This window comes from Podarcis gaigeae, assembly GCF_964106915.1.
Source record: "Podarcis gaigeae genome assembly, chromosome: 11".
Classification (NCBI taxonomy): domain Eukaryota; kingdom Metazoa; phylum Chordata; class Lepidosauria; order Squamata; family Lacertidae; genus Podarcis; species Podarcis gaigeae.
This window is the reverse complement of record NC_139687.1, coordinates 25,697,597-25,714,799: the sequence shown is the minus strand read 5'-3', so window position 1 is coordinate 25,714,799 and position 17,203 is coordinate 25,697,597. Positions and strand designations below refer to the sequence as shown.

Sequence of the window (17,203 nt, the reverse complement as noted above, 5' to 3'; positions counted from 1 at the left end):
CACTTAGGATCTGCTCATAAGGAAAATGAGCTTTGTGGGTATCACTTACTGGTGTCCACTTCAGTTACAAGGATGGGCTTCGAGAATTGGATTCGGAATCCCCAGGGGTAATCGCCTGTTCCTTTAGCAATTCTTACAGTTCGTTCACGAACTAAAACAAGACAAAAAAGAGAGAGAAATAAAACACCTGACGTCGTGTATTTCTAATATAGCTGGAAAACGCCCCTCCCTCCCTCAGAGGCAGGTGCTTTTTTGTTATCTTGAATTGCAAAGAGCACTGGCTACAGGTGAGACTCTCTGTTTAAACTGGTAATTTGTAAAAAAAAGAAAATAAAAGGTATACACAATGTACATTTGTAGATCTGAAGAATGGAACCAGGCACATACAAATAAAGCCATAGGTGTTACCTGCTACGGGTCTGGGCCTTTTGCTAAGACACCTGGGGCTGTTATCCGGACTGGCGTCATCCCCTCTGAACACCCAAGACATTGAGTGGAAGATCTCAGTGTAGAAACCTCTCTCTTCACTTTCACCACGCAGACCTAGATCCACTGAACGGCCATCCTCCGAGTTTACTGGAAAGTGACAATAAGAGAATAAATTTGTTTCCCTATCCCAGAATCTTTCTTATTATTATTCTTTTACAGCAAAGATTTAGGGAGGAATTCAGTGTAGTGCTATGGCAATTGTTCCATCAGTGGAAGTGTTTCAGCTTGCCAGAGGGAATGAGGCACATTTCAAAGGACCCACATGTAAATGGTCTGTAGAGGACCATGAAACTCACTGGGTGATCCTAAACACTATTTGCTGAAACTGCCTTATAAAATAGGAGGGGAGAGGAGAGAACAGTCTTGGAGCTCCCTGGAAGAAGGGCACAATATAAATGGAGTAAAAGTGGTGAACGTAATTGTTACATTTTTAAAGGTTTGATCCAAGGAGGCTGTTAACTGTTTCAAGCTTTCTAGATTTGGTTTCCAAATATATAAAGTTAGAAAAGGTCAGGCTTTGCGGTCATTGTAATGAATTACACTTATGGACGGTAAAATAATCTGATTTTCAACACACACACACACACACACACAAACACAAATGTTTTGGAGGTAGTGCATATTCACAAGTCCAGAGGGTGTAAAGTGCATGCATGAGTCACATTCCCACCATGTACAAATGATGCAAGATAAACTACTTGCCGAATGCCATTCAGTTACTCAGTCAATGGTTGAGCAAAGATTTGGACCAAAGTTTCCTGAACTCAAGTCCAACGTTGGTGGCATTTATGCTCATGACACTAAAAACACTTCTTTTCTGTGTGTACATGTATGGAGATGTAGTGGCTGTTCCAGGGTTGAGGGCAGTCCTTGGGCAAGATGGCTTCTTCACCCCCTTTTCCCATGAGTGTCTACTCCTTGGCTACTGTCCTCAATGCTCCCATTTGTTTGCCCTGCCTCTCTCTGGGCCCAAGCCTACACGACTGCCCAGAATGGGAGTGCAAGGCAATGGGAAGCTGCTGCATCATATCCATGGTGCTTTCATGGCTCAGAGAGGAAAGATGAACAGGCAGCAATAGCAACAAAGAGCCTGCAGGATCCAGGCCTTGGTAGTGGGCTCCACAGGGTTGTGTGGGTGCCTGATGCACCATTTAATACTACTAACCAGGAACAGAAAGCAGGAGACAGACACTTTCATTCTGATGCAAGCCTATGCAACTTGGGACCACCACCCCCTAATTCCAGACACACATTGCCCCAAAACTCTACTGCTCCTGTTTTTACAGCTAAACAAGGAGGACCATCAAACCTTGGTGGGCTGCCATGCACAGCTGTTATGATGCCTTCAGCTTGCGAGGTCACAAGTTGCACATCTAGCCAATTTAGTTTTTACATTCATGCTAGAAAATGTGGGGAGGGGAGAAGTATTTGGTGTCACACAATCTATTTTCCCTTTTTGTTACCATAGGAATCTAGGACACACTAATTTCTATGTCTGCATAAAATCAGAAAAGTGGCTCAAAGACAGACTTTCCCCCATCCCACTGAAGCTCCATTGATTTAATGCCCCGCTCCCCAGTTCAAGTTGTCTGACCTCCTCAAACAAGCACTCTGATGCATTCTTCTTGCTTAGGAAAACAGACGAGGCTTCTGGAGATTCAGTATTATGAGCCAGTATTCAGAGATGCTCGTTAATGTCAAGAATAGAAACTGGCAAGCAGCGGGTGTGTGTGGGAAGGAAAAAGTGAATCTATAATAAGTAATATCACTCAAGCAACGCTGGAGAGGTTTGAGCATTCGTGTTAATTTTGACTCTTCAGTTCAGGTAAAAATCAATCTATCAGAATCTCAAACTTTATTCCTTTCACATCTAGCCACCTTCCATTTTAGCCTGCTAAGTTTAGAACCAAAAGTGCCTCTTTTTGTGTGTGTGTCACAAAAGCATCTTAAAAATATTCTCTTCTTCCACTTCTGAACACAGGACTATCTTTATCATTGACCAACACATTTCGACAAGGTCTGAGGACCTCCCTTATTCAGCTCAGTATTACAGAGGCAGAGTTACAGAAAGCAAACATTTCTCTGTGGCTCAGTTTTTACATGCCAGGTTTTTCTTCCCATTAGCTCCCTCCTGACAGGTAACATAACCTTAGCGTACTTTGATCATGGAACAGAAAATCACAAATATAGACTTCCACACAAAAGCCCACATGAACTTACCTTTGTGTTCTTGTTTTGACCACTGAAGGTCCATGTGCCACAAATCTACTATCTTTGTCAAAATCCACAGGCTTTAAAGCTTAGTGATTATTGTTTAGGGTTGCACTGTGTAAAGACGGAGAGGGAGTTTCCCAGGAGCAGATTTGATCATATGGATGAGTGATTCACAGTTAATTCAGTCACTCAGACAGCGCTCATCAACATGGTGTTACATAAGGCATCACAACATTCATGATGTAGCACTTCCAAGTAGCAAGTCATTAGGCATGTCACATTTGTAGGTACAGGGCAGTGTTTGATTTTCTAAATATATGATTCAAAGAATCATGCAGTGTGACAAGTCCAGTGCTTGTTCGTGGCATCTGCTACCGAGTGCTTTTCAATCCACACTGTACAGTAACCTTAGAATTTAAAGTCACTCCATTATACATGATACCAACTAAACCTATCTTACAAAATGATAAAACATGGACATGATTTAGACTCAGATGGCTCTGTTTGGAGCATAATGCGGCTTATGACCTACAGTACGAAGTACTGAGTCATCACGCAGATTAAAGTTGTGCCAAACCTCATTCTGTCTGTATTTATGGACCCAACATCATTTCACTGAATGAAATCCAACTACCTCAAACTCAGAGTATATTGATTGATTTCAGTGGGTCTACTCTAAATACATCCTGATGGGGTCACGAAGAGTCGGACACGACTAAACAACAACATTATTTATACCCCACCCATCTGGGAGGCTTCCAACAAAATATTAAAATACAGTAATGCATCAAACATCAAAAGATTCCCTAAACAGGGCTGCCTTCAGATGTCTTCTAAAAGTCTGGTAGTTGTTGTTCTCTTTGACATCTGGTGGGAGGGCGTTCCACAGGGCGGGCGCCACTACCAAGAAGGCCCTCTGCCTGGTTCCCTGTAACTTGGCTTCTCGCAGTGAGGAAACCGCCAGAAGCCCTTCGGCGCTGGACCTCAGTAGCTTGTTCAGTTGGAGAGATTCAGTTCAATTCAATAGATAGGACGCTATTCTCAGAGTCTCATGGGAAAACATTATCCTTTATAACAAAATGCAGCAGAAAGTGTCTGTGTTTGTACGCAGCCACAAGGCCAACCCATCAAACTCTTTCCTCCTTCTTAAACAGGCTACCTTGTTTAGACCTTGATGTATCCCAAGAAGGGTACTGGCGCAACTCTATGAAGAGCCTATAGAGCGATAGACTCCAGATGAGTTCAAGTGAGTCAACCATGTGGAAAGTAGTTAGCCAGCCTTGGCACATGGGATGCAAGTGGGCCCACAGGACTGCCTTTGGCAGACAGTAAAAGTGGCACTCCTGCCTAACTCAGTTGCGGTACTGCTGCCTGGTCCTTAGTTCAGTCAAGTAGAAGGAAAGCCCAGCAAAGAACTAGAGCAGCTTCCCTCAGTCTGGAAACCTCCAGATGTTTTGGACTACAACTCCCATCAGCCCCAGCCAGTATGGCCAGTAGTCAGGTTGATGGAAGTTGTAGTCCAAAACATCCAGAGATGGTCCAGAGCCTGGTCCAGAGTCTTGTATAGATACACTCCATTGAACCAATTGATAGGACTTGTATTACAAAAAGGATAGGCACTGCTGCTATGAGGAAAGGCAATTGCTATGCTCTTGCACAGCTCCTGGCCATTTTTTTAGTGGGGATGGCCAGGGGATACGTTCCAATAGATTGTGCATCATGTGCACCAAAGATGTGGATTTCAGCTGTGCTCCAGAACGGCTTTGGGAGATATATGAAGGCTTTTGCAAACCTGACACGGATTAACACTTTAAACCACACACACACAAACTCTTACCACAATTTCTTGAGCTGTGTCAACAGGAGTGTTCACACATTGCATTCAGCAAGTGTGCAATCTGTCTACACAAGTCCGAGCTGTACCCTTGTACAGTTATTCACATGTAGTGTTCAATTAATGCATGGTCTGTTTGCGTAAAAACTGAGCTATCAAATGTATACTCTTTCACACAAATACCTATAGATGTGTAGAGATAGATTGTACATGTGTGCAGCGTAACATGTGAACAAGCCACTTCTGCCAAAATTCCCCAGAATGTCAGGAGTAATTGGTTGTTGGGTGGCTATGAGGAATGCTCAATGAACAGCCATTTGACAGAAACAACTTGATCTGGTTCCTTACTATATTCCACACAGCCTCCCCGTCCCACTTCTTCTGGGTTCAACTTCTATTTGGCTGGAGGATTGCTGACTATCTGCTTCCAGAGGAGTGTTTAAAGAAAGTGGTTGGGGTGAAACCAATATTAAGTCAAATAACTGCCAGATAAATGTGATTTTTGGCAGGATGAAGCAATTGCTTTTTCCTTGTTTCTTGGCTGACAGTTAATTACATTCTGTACTTGTGATGTACTCGTTAGAGGAATCTTCTGCAAAGGCATAGATAGAGTGAATTAATTTTTTATTTCTAAATATTGGGATAGGTTGAATATGAGCATTGCATGGTCGGCGGTTCGAATCCCTGCGGCGGGGTGAGCTCCCGTCATTCGGTCCCAGCTCCTGCCCACCTAGCAGTTCGAAAGCACTCTTAAGTGCAAATAGATAAATAGGTACCGCTCTGGCGGGAAGGTAAACGGCATTTCTGTGTGCTGTGCTGGTGCCGGCTTGCCAGAGCAGTTTCGTCACGCTGGCCACGTGACCCGGAAGTGTCTCCGGACAGCGCTGGCCCCCGGCCTCTTAAGTGAGATGGGCGCACAACCCTAGAGTCGGACACGACTGGCCCGTATGGGCAGGGGTACCTTTACCTTTACTTACAGTTGATGAATTTGGCTATTTTTGTTTTTATTTAACCTTCTCTCCCCCCCCCTTCTTCTTTGGCAAATTCTGAAAATAACTGGAAAACCTCACCAATTTGTGGGGGGAGGGAGGATTCCAAATGCACAAAAACATCCCATTTTAAGTGAAAAGGATACAAATAAATAACCTATATGCAACTCCTTTAGTGGTAGATGTAACAGCAATAATTAATTATGTATTTCAGGCATATAGTTTCCCTAGTTTATTTTGATATGTACGTTCATCTAGTTTTACTGACCAATCAGAAGAAGACATCTGCATGTGTGTATCGAAGCGTTTGCTGTTCCCTAGACATTATGATTCCCACTTGGGGAGCCCATCAGCCTGCACTACAAATTCATTAGGCTTGAACGCTATCCTCTTGAGACTCCAGACTAGTATATTTGGCATACTTTTAAACAAGTGAAAGGAAAGCAGAAATAATAATGAACTAGAGGAATAACTTTTAGCCAAGAGATTATGAAGGTTAATCCAATCAGTGGAGGTCATGGAGAAAACCCCTTGAGAATTGTATCTATCTGAATAGAGGGGAGATTTTATTTCTGCATCTGTGACACGATTCTGGAGGGTTTTTTTCCCCCACACTCTTACACTGAATATTGTCTAGCTTTATGGAAAGCCAGTAGCTGCTAGGGATCAGCATGTATAACAGCTAGTTAAACTGTTGTATGAGGGCCTGGGAGGCCTGGGTTCAAATCTCCAATCAGCCATGAAGCTCACTGAATGACCTTGGGACAGTCGCTGTCTCTCGGTGTAATGTATCCTCTTGGAGGATAAAATATGGGGAAATGACGGGGATCTAGGTAAGTCATTTTGAGCTCTTTGGAGTAAAGGTAAACGCAGATAAATAGATAAATAAAATGCAGATAAATAAACACAGATAAATAGATAAACCTAACTACACACACACAAACCCAGACTCGGACCCCCATAGGTAAAGGTAAAGGGGCCCCTGACCATTAGGTCCAGTTGTGGCCGACTCTGGGGTTGCGGCGCTCATCTCACTTTATTGGCTGAGGGAGCTGGCATACAGCTTCCGGGTCATGTGCCCAGCATGACTAAGCTGCTTCTGGTGAACCAGAGCAGCACACAGAAATGCCGTTTACCTTCCCGCCGGAGCGGTACCTATTTATCTACTTGCACTGTGTGCTTTCGAACTGCTAGGTTGGCAGGACTGACCCCCATATCTATATATAAATAGGTGGAGAGGCATGCTAAAAGAGAACAGGGCCCAGATTTAACCATGGTTTATAAAGCTTAGAACACATGTCATGCCCATTTGTTCCTTTCATCTCTTCTGCACATGTGGCTATGGTTCCCCTACCGTTTTTTGTTCAAACCATGGTTTCCCATCCCATCTAAGCTGTTTAGAACAAGAAAATGCCATGCCATGCAACGAGCGCCCCTCCCTTCAAACTGGAAGAATTTATTCATAGCTCTCTGTATAAATGTCTTTTCCTGACCAATGCAATAAATGTGGAACACTCACTTGATCCTTCTGTGATACTGCTGATTATGGAACTCCCACCAGCCGAACCACATCTCTTGCTGTTTTGGAATTGTTTCCTTCGTCTGGCCCAACGATCTACTGCTTCTTCATGGGAACTGCTGGCGTCATTTGATGCTTGCTCATCAGACAGTATTTTGCCCGTGTCTTCCAACACAGCAGCTACATAATTGCACAATTTTCAGGAGGGGAAAAAAAGCAAAGTGTATTTACTGTTAAATACATGTTACAAGCCATGCTCCCTTTTCTACGTCAGGATAAAACTGCAAGCCTACTTTTATTTATTTGCAAGTAAATTATGTTGAAATGAGAGATTTACTTCTGTATACTTTCACAGAAGGGATGTGGGTGACGCTGTGGGTTAAACCACACAGTCTAGGACTTGCCGATCAGAAGGTCGGCAGTTCGAATCCCCGTGACGGGGTGAGCTCCCGTTGCTTAGTCCCTACTCCTGCCAACCTAGCAGTTCGAAAACACGTCAAAGTGCAAGTAGATAAATAGGTACCGCTCCAGCGGGAAGGTAAACGGCGTTTCCGTGCGCTGTTCTGGTTCGCCAGAAGCGGCTAGTCATGCTGGCCACATGACCCAGAAGCTGTACGTCAGCTCCCTCGGCCAGTAAAGTGAGATGAGCGCCGCAACCCCAGAGTTGTTCGCGACAGGGCCTAACGGTCAGGGGTCTCTTTACCCTTTACCTTTTACCTCTGTCATTGCAACCCACCCCCGCAACAAAAAAAGAGATACCGAGCATCATTTCAAAGGAGGAAGCTAGAGGCGGTATTAGCAGATCCTTTTTTTTTTTTTTTTAAATGGGAATCACTCAATGAAACCAAAGAGGAGAAAAACCTGTCTTGAACATTTGGGGTAAAGCTTTGTTTACAGAAGCGCCCATTGTTTCTTGAGAAGGAAGAAGCAATGGCTACTTTACATGGGTTTTGCAAACATAAAGTCTTCCCACTTTCTTCAAAGAGATCAGGATCTCCATTTGCACTCTGGATTCCAACCATAGCTGTCAACTTTTCCCTTTTTTAAAAAGGGAAATTCCCTTATTCCGAATAGGATTCCTCACAAGAAAAGGGAAAAGTTGACAGCTATGAGCCCAACATAAAACTCTGTTGCAAAGCCATTTGCTTTTATAACTTTGGATTTTAGTCCAAAGCACGGATGCCTGCAAAAACACTTGTTTACTGGAGTGAGGCTCCCACCAGGACAGGCATGAACAATATTAAATCAATGTACAGTTTCAGTACTCTAAGCCAGGCTTCCTCAGCCTCGCCCCTCCAGATGTTTTTGGCCTACAACTCCCATGATCCCTAGCTAGCAGGACCAGTGGTCAGGAATGGTGGGAATTTTAGTCTCAAAACATCTGGAGGTTGAGGAAGCCTGCTCTAAGCAAATCAAAATAAAGGGTTGCATCCACTGCTAGTCCTATTCAGAATACACCCATTAAAAATAATGGACACCACTAACTTATGTGTATTAATTTTAATGGTTCTACCCTGTGTAAAACTTAGTTGAATGCAAAATTTTACAATTATATTTGAATATAGACTGGGCAATATGTATTCAGGTGGCTCTATCTGTGTTATACACTTGCCCGCTTACATGCTTATCAGAAGAAATCCCCACTGAGTTCAGTTCTGCTTACTCCCAGATAAGTTATTTGTGTATATAGGATTGCAGCCTAAATAATCAAAGGCTAGTAACTATTTCTAAGGCTATCACCCAATGAAAGAAATCTTAGTTGATAAATATATGTGTTTTAGTTGTGATTAATTGGTTAAATATAGTGTTAAATTTGCACATTAGAGAAAATAACTTTTTAAAAATAAATTAAAAAACTATCCAGTAGCACCTTAGAGACCAGCTAAGTTTGTTCTGGGTATAACCTTCCATGTGCATGCACACTTCTTCAGATACACTGAAACAGAAGCCACCAGACCTTTATATATAGTGGGAGGGTGGGGTGGGGTTTTTCTCAGAAGGGTAGTAGGAGATGGGTGATTGACTCAATGGGTATGGTAAACCTGTTGATGACTGTTAACGACTGCAATTATTCCTACATGAAAAAGCAAGGGATAGTATGCAGATGACCAAAAATAGCTTTAGCAATAATCAGACAAGAATCCAATACAGTGGTACCTCTGCTTATGAGCATCTCTGGTTACAAATCCTTTGGGTTATACACGCAGCAAACCTGGAAGTATTTTTCTGGGTTTTGCCACACGCACATGCACAGAAGCGCTCTACTGCATCACACGCATGCACAGAATAGGCACCTCCAGTTGCGAAAACCTCGGGATCCGGCCAGAGCTCTGGAATGGATCCCGTCCACAACCAGAGGTACCACTGTATCTCTATTCAGACCTGGTCTCTCCATAGTTTTCAGTTTAGTAATAAGTTGCAACTCAGCAACTTCTCTTTCAAGTCTATTTCTGACATTCTTTTGTAATAAGACAGCTGCTTTGAGATCCTGTATTTTTTAAAATACACTTCATTAGGATTGAATGCATGTGTCACAGTAGGCATGGGGATTTTTATCTTCTGATCTTTTACAAGTATTTGTATTTTGAATATTCAGTTTTTAAAATAATCTTCCCTGAAATCAATTGGAATCTCTTGAAGGTTTTGAACTGAGAAATTTTACCAATTAATCTACTCAACACTGTGGATGCCACACTCTTCCAATTGTTTCACCTGCGAACGCATTCCACCTTGTCTGACCAAACTATTTTCCCTCCCCTCCTCCCATGTACTGCGCTGGAGGTTCTTCTGAATCATGGGTAGGCAAATTAAGGCCAGGAGGGCCGAATGCAGCCCAATCGCCTTCTCAGTCTGACCCGTGGACAGTCCGGGAATCAGCATGTTTTTACATGAGTAGAATGTGTCTTTTTATTTAAAATCCATCTCTGGGTTTTTGTGGGGTCTGCCTGATGTTTTTACATGAGTAGAATGTGTGTTTTTATTTAAAGTGCATCTCTGGGTTATTTGTGGGGCATAGGAATTCGTTCATTATTTTTTTCAAAATATAGTCCAGCCCACCACATGGTCTGAGGGACGGTGGACTGGACCACAGCTGAAAACAGTTGCTGACCCCTGTTCTGAATACTTCTGGATACTGTGAAAGTAAAGGTAAAGGGACCCCTGACCATTAGGTCCAGTTGTGGCCAACCCTGGTGTTGCGGTGCTCATCTCGCTTTACTGGCCGAGGGAGCCGGCGTACATCTCACTTTATTGGCTGAGGGAGCTGGCGTACAGCTTCCGGGTCATGTGGCCAGCATGACTAAGCCGCTTCTGGTGAACCAGAGCAGTACACGGAAACACCGTTTACCTTCCCGCCAGAGCGGTTCCTATTTAGACCACAGTGCTGCAGTGTCCACCGGGAGGTGTAATCATATTGCAGGGAACTTGTTTTCATAACATTGGTTTAAACCCAGCCTTTCCCAGCCTGGTGGGATGTTTGTGTTACAACGTCCATCTGTTCCAGACAGCACACTGGTGGGAGTACTAGTTCAAAACACATAGAATCATAGAATTGTCTTGGAAGGAACCCTTAGGATCATCCAGTCCAACCCCCTGCAATGCAGGAATATGGAGATCGAACCTGCAACCTTGGCATTATCAGCACCATTCTCTAACCAATTGAACTAGTAATACACAGAAAATAAACTATGCAGGTTTTAAAGCACAAGAAAAAGAAATATTAAAGTGACAACAGTTTGCGGCGAGGAGAGGAAAACCAAGCTGCCCTTTGATAATTTAGAAATTATTCACTTTGCTGCTTCTTTAACAGGGATGGGAGTGGAGCTTTGAGATACAGTGTTCTTCCCAGTATACACTTTCCAGAAACTAAAATATTCCTCCTCACAGGGAATATTTGGTTGCCTCTTTGTTTATATCCATCTCTATTAAGCTGCCGTTGCAGTATCCTGTCCAGGAACAGGGTTTATAAAGCTAGTCTTGTGCCCTTTAGATTATTGCTTCTTCTTATTTATTTATGCCTTAAAATGTTCTTATAAATTAAGGCAGCAATGATATATGCATCAGGAATCACAGCACGATAAGGGGAACAACCAAGTATAAAGAATGATGAAATATCTAAAATTTGACATAGGTTATGAAACTATTCTTTCCCTCCCTTTTTTTACCTTGCCATCTTTCAAGTTTCAAAATAAGCTTGACACACATCTGGAGGATAGTAAGCTGGCTTGGACCGCATATAAATAACTATTTGGCCTGCTATGACACATGGATTTAAGGCCATCTGAAGAAAGCGCTACTTGTTTGTCTGAACTGGCCTTGAAGAAATTGCAGTGTTTGGAATAAGTGCCAGGGGCCTTCCAGACTGTTGCTATTTTTGCAGTTAGGATTCAATGGCACACTGGCCAATACACAATCCCATTTAAAAACAAACCCATTTAAAAACAAAAACCTAACTTTTCATGGTCAATGATGGGGGAATGCAGTGGAAAGTGTTGGATAACAATTGCTTGGTGTAACATCAAATGGTTTCAGCTGTATGTTGCAGTGAATTCTGGGAAGACTTTCAGGTGCACCCTCATTTTCTACAGATGCTGTCTAGGCCTAGACTCAGCCAGTGACCCCATGCAGTTCCATGTTTTAAGGAAATATAGGCAACTCTATTTTAAGTAAGTTGCCTGACATTATTGGCTTGCTAACTTAGGAACACCATTGGACACAATTTGAAAATAACTGGATTAGAGAAAGAAATACCTTACTGAAGGATCATGTTAGCATTTTACCAACCTTATCAGCATTCCCAAGTCCAGCTCTACTTTGCTAATATGTGACATTTTGAGTTTAAAGCATACTAGTATTAATTCTACTTAGAACAACTGAGGACTACTTTCAGAAGGCACTGGGTCAAGGAAGGTATCTGCACAAACAGTAAGATGAGGCAGCAAAAATATGTGTCCTTCAAGCAGGAGTAAAACTTTCAAGTTGTGTCTAGACTGCTCCTCCATTGGAGTTAAGAAGGGGGTCCCTTTATGATTAACAAAGCTGACTAGTTCTCAGAAGGACATTTCATTGCAATCCTTTGCCTTGATGCATAAAGTAAGAACAAAGTATTGTTTCCAAGGAATCTGGAAGTACTTACCTGTCTGGTTGTTTGGGGGCAATGTGTCTGGGCTCTGGCCCAAATCTGTCTTTATTTCACTTTGTACCTCTGGTTTTTCACAACTAGGTTTGAGTAACTCCTGCACTTGATCTGTTGCTAAATGTTTCCCAGAAAGATCAGACGAACATATATCTTGTTTGCTGGAAAGCATCTCGGGTGCTTCAGTATCAGCCAAAACCTGCTCATCTTCTAAAGAGCAAGATTCAGCATCAGCCTGGGCAGAAGCATCTTGGCAATCTTCATGCATGTCTTCAGGCATCTCCTCAACTTCTGCAAAGCTCTGGGATTCATTATCAAAATCTGGTTCCTCAGCATCCAACAGAGGTGACATAAATGCTTCTCTTATGCTGCAAGGCAATAAGGGCTCCTTTTTTATTGCCAAGTCAAAAGATTCTGCCACAGACTTTCTGTCACCTTGAATGATAAGTCTTCGTTCTAATTCTCCAGTTATTACAGTCATCACTGATCTTCTCCGTTTCTTCGTTATATCAGACTCTGCAATACTCAGCTGATGATTTCCATTGGGCTGTTCTGCAGAGAATTGGCCTTGGATGCTTTCTTTAGCAGCAATGTTATTGTCATCTTTATCGTCACTAGACTGGTTTCCAGAATGCAAGGAAACTTGATTTAATAATTCTTCATTCTGTAATTCTATGTATGCCTCGACTTTGTAGTGATCACTGCTTAGAACCTCAAATTCATTTCCACCATTTGTGAGTTCTGTGTATTCCTCAGATACATCTAGTGTTCTCAGAAGCTCAGTGGGTCCACATTCTTCCTTATGTTCTTCATTGGAATTGGGAATGGAATGAAAATCCTCTCCAGCCACCCAACCCATTTCTCTACAGTCCTCTATGTATTCTAAAGAGTGATCCATGAAAAAAGCATTGCCTAGGTTTTCTTCCAGCTCAGCATGGTACACAGTCATTTCATGGTCATACGAGGTGAAGGAATAGCAGCATTTAAGATCTCTGAAATTACCAAACAATGATGCAAAACTTGAGGAAAGTTCTGTACAGCTGGTAGGCGTATGGGCATTCTTGCTGTAAGGGTTCAATGCTTTGCTTGGCTTGGGTAGCACTTTTAAGGATAAAGATGGCATTGAATAGAAACCAGAGTCTCTTCTAGGGTGAAATGATGACAATATATCAACAGGGGTGGCTGGGAAAGAATTGCTTCTTGTGTTTTTGGATTCCATGTGTGAAACACGCATAATATTCCTTGTGTCTATTAGACTGCTGTTCCTTACTTGGTGAGCATCACCCATCTCATCATTAGGTTTCTTTCCAGGATATATTTCTCTGGAACTGCAGTCTTCTAGAGGAGATTCTCCAGTATAGCTAAATTCTGTAAAAACAATTTCTTTATAGAAATCTTTTCCATTGGCACACTCCTTCCTTCTGTCACCTTTCTTTTGACAGAGATCACTTCCTTCTCCACAATTTAAGGCAGCTGAGAAAGTATCTGACATATTCATGTCACCTGCTGGACTTAAGGATACAACTTCAGTGGCACTATCTAAGCAGATTTCCTCAGAGTCAGCAAACTCAGCTGGTGGAGGTATCGGGGCATACCACTCTGGACCCATGTAACTTGTGAATGATTCCTCCTTCTCCTGAAAGCTAAAATCTGACTCAAAATCTGAATAAGATTCCTCAGTGGTAGAATAATCTGTATCACTGGACATGTTTCCATATTTTGAGCTCCTAGCCGGACCACATTTCCTTGCTTCAACACCAGGCTCGATACTAACCCTTAGTTTCTGCTTCCTATTGATATATTGCACCTTGATTTCCTTCCCTACAATGCTAATTGACATGGATGGATTTGGGTTACTGGCCATTTGGATCTTGCATTTAGATGGTGTCTCATATTTTCCAGAAAGATTGCTGGATGGTCTTCGCTCCTTGTGCTGCTTACAACAGTGGCCTTTATGATAACACCTATTCTTAGGACATTTCCATTTTCCAGATACAGAGTCTGCTCCAGGAAGTGAATCTTTCTTCACTTCCACTTTCATATTAAAGGAACTACATTTCACTTCTGCAATAAATACATTCTCCGACTGAGGAGAATGCACACTGTCGGAGTTGCATTCCAGTGTGATGTTTCCTGTTGAGGTTTCTGATTCATCAACACTTATCACTGCTAAGACTTCATCTTGCTGAGTAGAAAAAGCCAGCAAAGGACAATCTTTTTCTTGTTTTCCTTCTTTTGCACTGTCAGATATGTTTTCTTCTTCTCTGTTTTCAAGAGCACCCTCATTGTTCTTTCTTCCATTCTCTAGTGTGCAAGAATGATTGCTTCTATTTTTGTCTGACTGTCCTATGTCCTCAGCTCCATGATTATTAGCTTCTACTGGGTGCTTATTTCCTCTGCCTTCAGCACCTTCAGTGTTTTGCTGGCATCTGCAGATGACTGGCATATGTTCGTCTGAAGAGTGGAAAGTAAAGGAAGAAGAACATTACTATTTTTAAAGAACACCTCGAAATCTAGGCTGGGTTTGTTGGTTGTTGTTTTTTGGAGATTCAGAATCATCTGCACTATACATTTAAACCAGTATCATATCACTTTAAACAGCCCCCCAAAGAATCCTGGGAGCTGTAGTTTGTTATGGTTTCTGAGAGTTTTTAGGAGATCCCTATTCCTCTCACACAGCTACAGTTCCAAGACTGGTGTAACAGTCAATCCTCTTCCCAGTAGCTCTGGGAGGAGACTAGGGTTCTCTTAACAACTCTCAGCAGCCTTAGCCAACAGCAGTTCTCAGGATTATTTGGGGAAAGACATGGTGGTTTAAAGTGGTATGGTAGTGGTTTAAATGTATAGTGCAGATGGAGCCACAGTTGGAATGAGGATACATTGCTCATAGTCACCTGATTTGTACAATGTGGAAAGCCAAACTTTGGTTTACCAGGACCACACAAATGTGCTGGCTCTTGGAAAGGAGTTTATACCTGCTTTGCTCTTCCTCAGCCCTTGCGGAGGAGAGTGCTTTAACCACAAGCCAAAATTCAGACGGCACACGAAACCAAACCTTGCCTTATTTGCCATGCTGAGCTAAAAGGTTCAGGTTTGGAGCAAATCAGCTGTAATCTGCCTCTTGGGAGCTTGTTACACGTGAGCGTGACCACTGTATATGCAGATTACATTTACAGTAAAGCTGGTTTGTAGGTTTTTGTGTTGTTTCAAACAGTCCGGAAGCTCTGATTCGACCTGAGATGCTAGGCAGCCTTTCTCAACCTGTGGCTCCCCAGATGTTGTTGAACTACAACTCCCATCACCCCTAGCTAGCAAGGCTCAGGGATGATAGGAGTTGTAGTCCAACAACATCTGGGGACCCACAGGTTGAGAACCACTATTCTAGAGGGTCCATCATCATCAATGTGTTGGGCACACCTTGGGAAATAACAACTCTCTCAAACCACTTTTGATTGTCTCGAAAACATTGCCTGTCTCCATTGTTATTGCGAGCTTCCACAAACTCTACTAATCTTACGAAAGGTTATTTTTGGAAGCGGTGCATGCATTCATAATTGCTGACTTGCAATATGCCAAACAGTTGATTTCTGCGCGTCTCCCCCCCCCCCCGCCACCGCCGCTCAACAGTACACCCCACTTATATGGTACATACTTATTATGCTCAGCTGCTCCCACAGTTCACAAGAAGCCATCATTTGTCATACTTGGCAGCAGCTGCGTTTCCCTTGGCCCCTACACCCTGCCTGTATGAATTCATCAATAGCAACTAAGTTGTCATTACTACGCTCAGTCATAATATTCCATATCCAGAATAAATGAATTGTTATAGATCTACCAATACAAGTCAGCTGGAAAGCCTGATGACTTCTCTCTCGGGTCCCTTCAATGGGTGGTCGCCTTTCCTTTTGGCAGGAAGCCGAACAATCAGTGTAATTGACCTAGCTCCACTGCAAAGGGCATGAAAAACTCTCTTTTGGTGTCCTAGTTGCGTGAGAGCCTGGTTTGCATAGAGGAAAGTTTCCATGGTCTCCTATTATTGACTGGCATCTTGCCCTCCATTTAGGCCATGTGGTTCATCACAAGGGGTGATAAATATCATCATCATCAACAACAACATCATCAGCCCACCTATCTGCTTGGGTTGTCCCAGCCACTCTGGGTGGCTTTCAATATAATATAAAAACATAACTAAACATCAAGCATTAAAAACTTGTGTGTGCTTACATAAATCCTATAAGCTCTCCATGTAAACAATCAAGAGCAAGCATATAGCATAGAAACTGCACAGTGGTGTATCTGAGGACACGAAATATTCAGTGGTGACTGAACTCACTGAGAATTTGGACACTGAACTGAGCAGAGTCTGCATTTCACCTATTAAGCATAAAGTGAAAGAGTTAAAAACAGCCTTTTGAAAAGTGCATATCCTGAAACAAACTGTAATCCCACAGGGCTGAAACCTCATCTCATAAAGCTACTGCTCCCATTTATATATTTTTTTTCAGAGGAGGAGGAGTTTGGATTTGATATCCCGCTTTAACACTACCCTAAGGGGTCTCAAAGCGGCTAACATTCTCCTTTCCCTTCCTCCCCCACAACAAACACTCTGTGAGGTGAGTGGGGCTGAGGGACTTCAAAGAAGTGTGACTGGCCCAAGGTCACCCAGCAGCTGCATGTGGAGGAGCGGGGAAGCGAACCCGGTTCACCAGATTATGAGACTACTGCTCTTATTAGCATATGGAATACATCAGTAATTCCAGCAGAAAATAGCTTTATGATGCTGCACCATATTGATTCCCATTATTTATCTTTGGGATGCACCCCATCCCATTCAGCACAGGCCACATTTTTGGCAACTGGAGCTTGCAAGGGAAGGAGTTTTCAAGGATCACCACCCTAGTCCCTATTATCAAGTAAACCATTGTTACAAACTTACTTTCCCTGGTATCTGAGCTTTTCCTGCTCTTGTAGCTTCTCCTCCTTTTCCTGCTCATGTTGGAGGCCTGAATGTTCTCAGTGCTCTT

The 17,203-nt window shown here is 42.7% G+C and overlaps 1 protein-coding gene across 1 annotated transcript in view; it reads right to left on the bottom strand.

The window, feature by feature from the left end:
* LOC310826889 (uncharacterized protein) overlaps positions 1-17,203 on the bottom strand; it is a 41,665-nt gene extending 24,462 nt beyond the window's left edge. The window contains exons 1-5 of the mRNA XM_083702189.1: positions 17,116-17,203; positions 12,180-14,633; positions 7,046-7,225; positions 409-576; positions 50-151 (exon numbers count right to left, since the gene is read on the bottom strand). Coding sequence (XP_083558315.1) covers positions 50-151; positions 409-576; positions 7,046-7,225; positions 12,180-14,633; positions 17,116-17,173 — 2,962 coding nt within the window. The 5' untranslated portion in view covers positions 17,174-17,203. The remainder of the gene's footprint in view (positions 1-49; positions 152-408; positions 577-7,045; positions 7,226-12,179; positions 14,634-17,115) is intronic.